This window comes from Canis lupus, chromosome 18, assembly GCF_048164855.1.
Source record: "Canis lupus baileyi chromosome 18, mCanLup2.hap1, whole genome shotgun sequence".
In the NCBI taxonomy this organism is placed as follows: Eukaryota; Metazoa; Chordata; class Mammalia; order Carnivora; family Canidae; genus Canis; species Canis lupus.
The window spans coordinates 58,622,967-58,626,442 of NC_132855.1; the positions used below are offsets into that span (position 1 = coordinate 58,622,967).

The window sequence follows — 3,476 nt, forward strand, 5'->3', positions numbered from 1 at the left end:
ATTTATTTTGAATACAGGTGAACAGGACAGAATAAAGGGAAGGTATAAGAAAGATGAAGGAATGAAGATCAAGAGGATGAATTTTTTTATATTGATCTTTCTCTCTCTTTTTTTTTTCATCCTGCACAATTGAACCTACTCTCCAGTTTAATCCTTCATTGAGAGCATGGCTACCACTGTCCACAAAGTCTCCCATTTGCCATCCACATGAGAAGAAGCCACTATCAAAACACTTCTCCTGCCACCCTTTGTGTACCCTTGAACCTGGCCAATGCTTTTTTCAGAGCTCCAGTCACATCCTTGTTCCTCAGACTGTAGATGAGTGGATTTAGCATTGGTGTAAGGATTGTGTAGAACACAGAAAAGACTTTGTCCTGGGCTGGCCTGTGGTAAGAGTGTGGCAGCATGTAGGTGTACATGGCAGCCCCATAGAACAAGGTCACCACTGTTATGTGAGATGAGCAGGTGGCAAATGCCTTTTTCCTCCCTTCCACTGAACTCATGTGGTGGACTGTGGTCAGAATTCGAGCATAGGAAGAAATCACCACAGAGAAAGGAATCAGCAGCATCAGAACACAGCACACATACATTACTGTCTCATAGAGGGCTGTGTCTGCACATGCCAACTTCAAGACTGCAGGTGCCTCACAGAAGAAATGATTAATCTCTTGCGAGTTGCAGAAAGGAAAGCTCATGGTGATAGGAGTTAGAAGAAAGCCATCCAAAGAGCCCCCAAACCAGGAACCTGCTATGATCATCCAACAGACCTGGCGGCTCATAAGAACAGGATAGCGAAGAGGGTTGCAGATGGCCACATAGCGATCATAGGCCATGAGGCCCAGCAGAAAGAACTCAGCTCCCACCAGGGTGAGGTAGAGGAAGTGCTGAGCTGTGCACCCCATAAAGGAGATGGTTCTTTGACCAAGTAGGTAATCAACCAGCATCTTTGGCACAATGGTGGAGATGTACATCATGTCAATGAAGGAGAGGTGGCTGAGCAAGAAGTACATGGGTGTGTGAAGTCGTGAATCGGTGCGAATCAGGAAGATCATGACTCCGTTGGCCATCAGTGCAGTGAAAAAGATGATAGAGACAATGAGAAAAAGAAGGCCGGAGATGTCCTTCCTGTTGAACAGCCCCATGAAGGTGAAGTCCGTAGAGGATGTGTTGTGCATCTCCATTAATCCTATGATGGTGCTACTATGACCTACAATCTTCCAAATAAAATGACAGTATCCTCAGAGAATTAACATAACAACATATGGGTTGATTGTTAGGCAACAAACTACTAAAATTTGGGAGAAAACTCTTAAAAATATTTTCTTACAACTTTAGCACAGATATCTAGAAACTAATCTATTCTAGAATGTTTTTTACATAAAATTGATCATTTTGAATCAATATTTCTTTAAAAACATTGAACAAGATGATGTCAACAGATGCTATTGTACTACAGTGATACATTTAACAACACATAAGGGTGTAAACCATGTTATTCAGTTAAATATACCCTGGTCTGCTGTGTGTGTGTGTACATATACATACTGTCTTAGATATGTTTAAACTGCTATCCTTATTAAATGAATCTTTATTATAATCAACATTAGCACCATCTTAAAAACATTTCAATACTGACTATGAGTCATCTATCTCTGCTACTTAGCTACAAATGAGTGATCTGCTACATGGGCTGTGAGAATTATGAGTATTCTCCTGGTGCCAGTTCATCTGCATTGCAAAATCAAATTGTATGGGAAAAAATAAAGTGGGAAATGGAAACCACTCTTGCAAACACAGAAAAAAAGGGAAGTCCCTCTTGTAGAATTATTTTTATTTTTAAGAAAGAAATTTAATTTTAGGATGATGAAGAATTGGAATTAACATTATGTACTAGTGGGCAGCCCAGGTGGCTCAGCGGTTTAGTGCCGCCTTCAGCCCAGGGCCTGATCCTGGAGACCTGGGATTAAGTCCTACGTCGGGCTTCCTGCATGGAGCCTGCTTCTCCCTCTGCCAGTGTCTCTGCCTGTCTTTCTCTCTGTGTCTCTCATGAATAAATAAATAAATAAAATCTTTTTTAAAAAAAGATTATGTACTAGAGGGACACCTGCATGGCTCAGCAGTTGAGCATCTGCCTTTGGCTCAGGGCATGATCCCGGAGTACTGGGATCAATTCCCACATTGGGCTTCCTTCTTGGAGCCTGCTTCTCCCCTTGCCTATGTCTCTGCCTCTCTCTCTCTCTGTCTTTCATGAATGAATAAATAAAATTTTTGAAAAAAAAGATTATGTACTAGAAATGGCATTAGCTGTTAGAATTTAGCATTAGCAACTAAGCCCAGAGACATACATGTTAAGCTATAAATCACCTCTTATTATTAGTAATTTAATTTTTTCATAGTGATTAGTAATTAAGAAAAATTGGTTACCTATATTTTATGTAATTTCAGGTGATATCTACAGTTGTGAAACATCTACAACAAAGTTTTTGAAAGTTAAGGATGATTTTTATATGCTTTAATATTGAATATGTCATGGCAAGATATATTTTACCAATACATTTTTGAGGTAGATTGATCAAACTAATTTATGTTTCTAGAAATATTCAAAGTATGAGCATGTGAGTCAATTGCACAGAAAACGAAAAGCTATTAAAAATAATTGTGAGGAGTGTACTTTGTGTGAAGTACTTCATATATATGGGCTTGTAAGGCTTCACAATAAACCTAAAAAGTGAGGAACTATAATCCCCTTTCTCACTGATGGCAGAATTGTGAATAATGTTTTTATGGTCACACATACTATTAATGGAAGAAATGTTTGGACCAGGCTGTCTCAAATCATTCTGTGCTCCTACCTACATTCTAAAAAAACCTAGATATTTACATTAGTTGTCAAATGAAATGTGCCAAAAATGTGAATCTGTTAAATTTTAAACTATATATAATCATTAATATGGCTAATAAAGATGTTATAATTGAGAATACATCACAGAAATTATTATAATCATGGCTGCTGATTTTTAACAGAATAAAGTGTTTTTCTTATCTTATTTATTTTTGGTGCTAATTTCAAAAGATTTGAGCCAGGTTTCATAAGTTCTCCGACACCATGTACCATTTCATCATGATTTCCAATCTGCCTCATTTTTCTCCCATCTTTCTAGTTTTCATTAATGGAACCCATTAACATGTGTATCTACAGGGAAAATGTTGTCGAGTTTATGGGATAGCCTAAATATTAGTTGTTTTCTGTTTCCATACTTCCCACAATTTGATCCTAACATTTGATCATGCCCTAGGATCTCAGTATCAAAGAGAAAATAGGTATTGCTTTATAAGATCAAGTAGCTTTCCCTGTTCAACCATTCATATGCATTCCAAAAATTTTTAATACTATTCTGCCCCTCTCATTGTTTTTTTTTTTTTCTTTCTGTTGTTGTGGTTGTTTCCCTCTCATCCTATCATCCTAGCAGTAACAA

General features: G+C 37.7%; 1 protein-coding gene across 1 annotated transcript; it reads right to left on the bottom strand.

Moving 5' to 3' along the window:
- Positions 1–224: 224 nt before the first annotated feature.
- Positions 225–1,310, bottom strand: LOC140609577 (olfactory receptor 2T1-like). Its single transcript, XM_072784783.1, has one exon. It carries the CDS (start codon positions 1,179–1,181, stop codon positions 225–227), a length of 957 nt encoding a protein of 318 aa, XP_072640884.1. The 5' UTR covers positions 1,182–1,310.
- Positions 1,311–3,476: the final 2,166 nt, after the last annotated feature.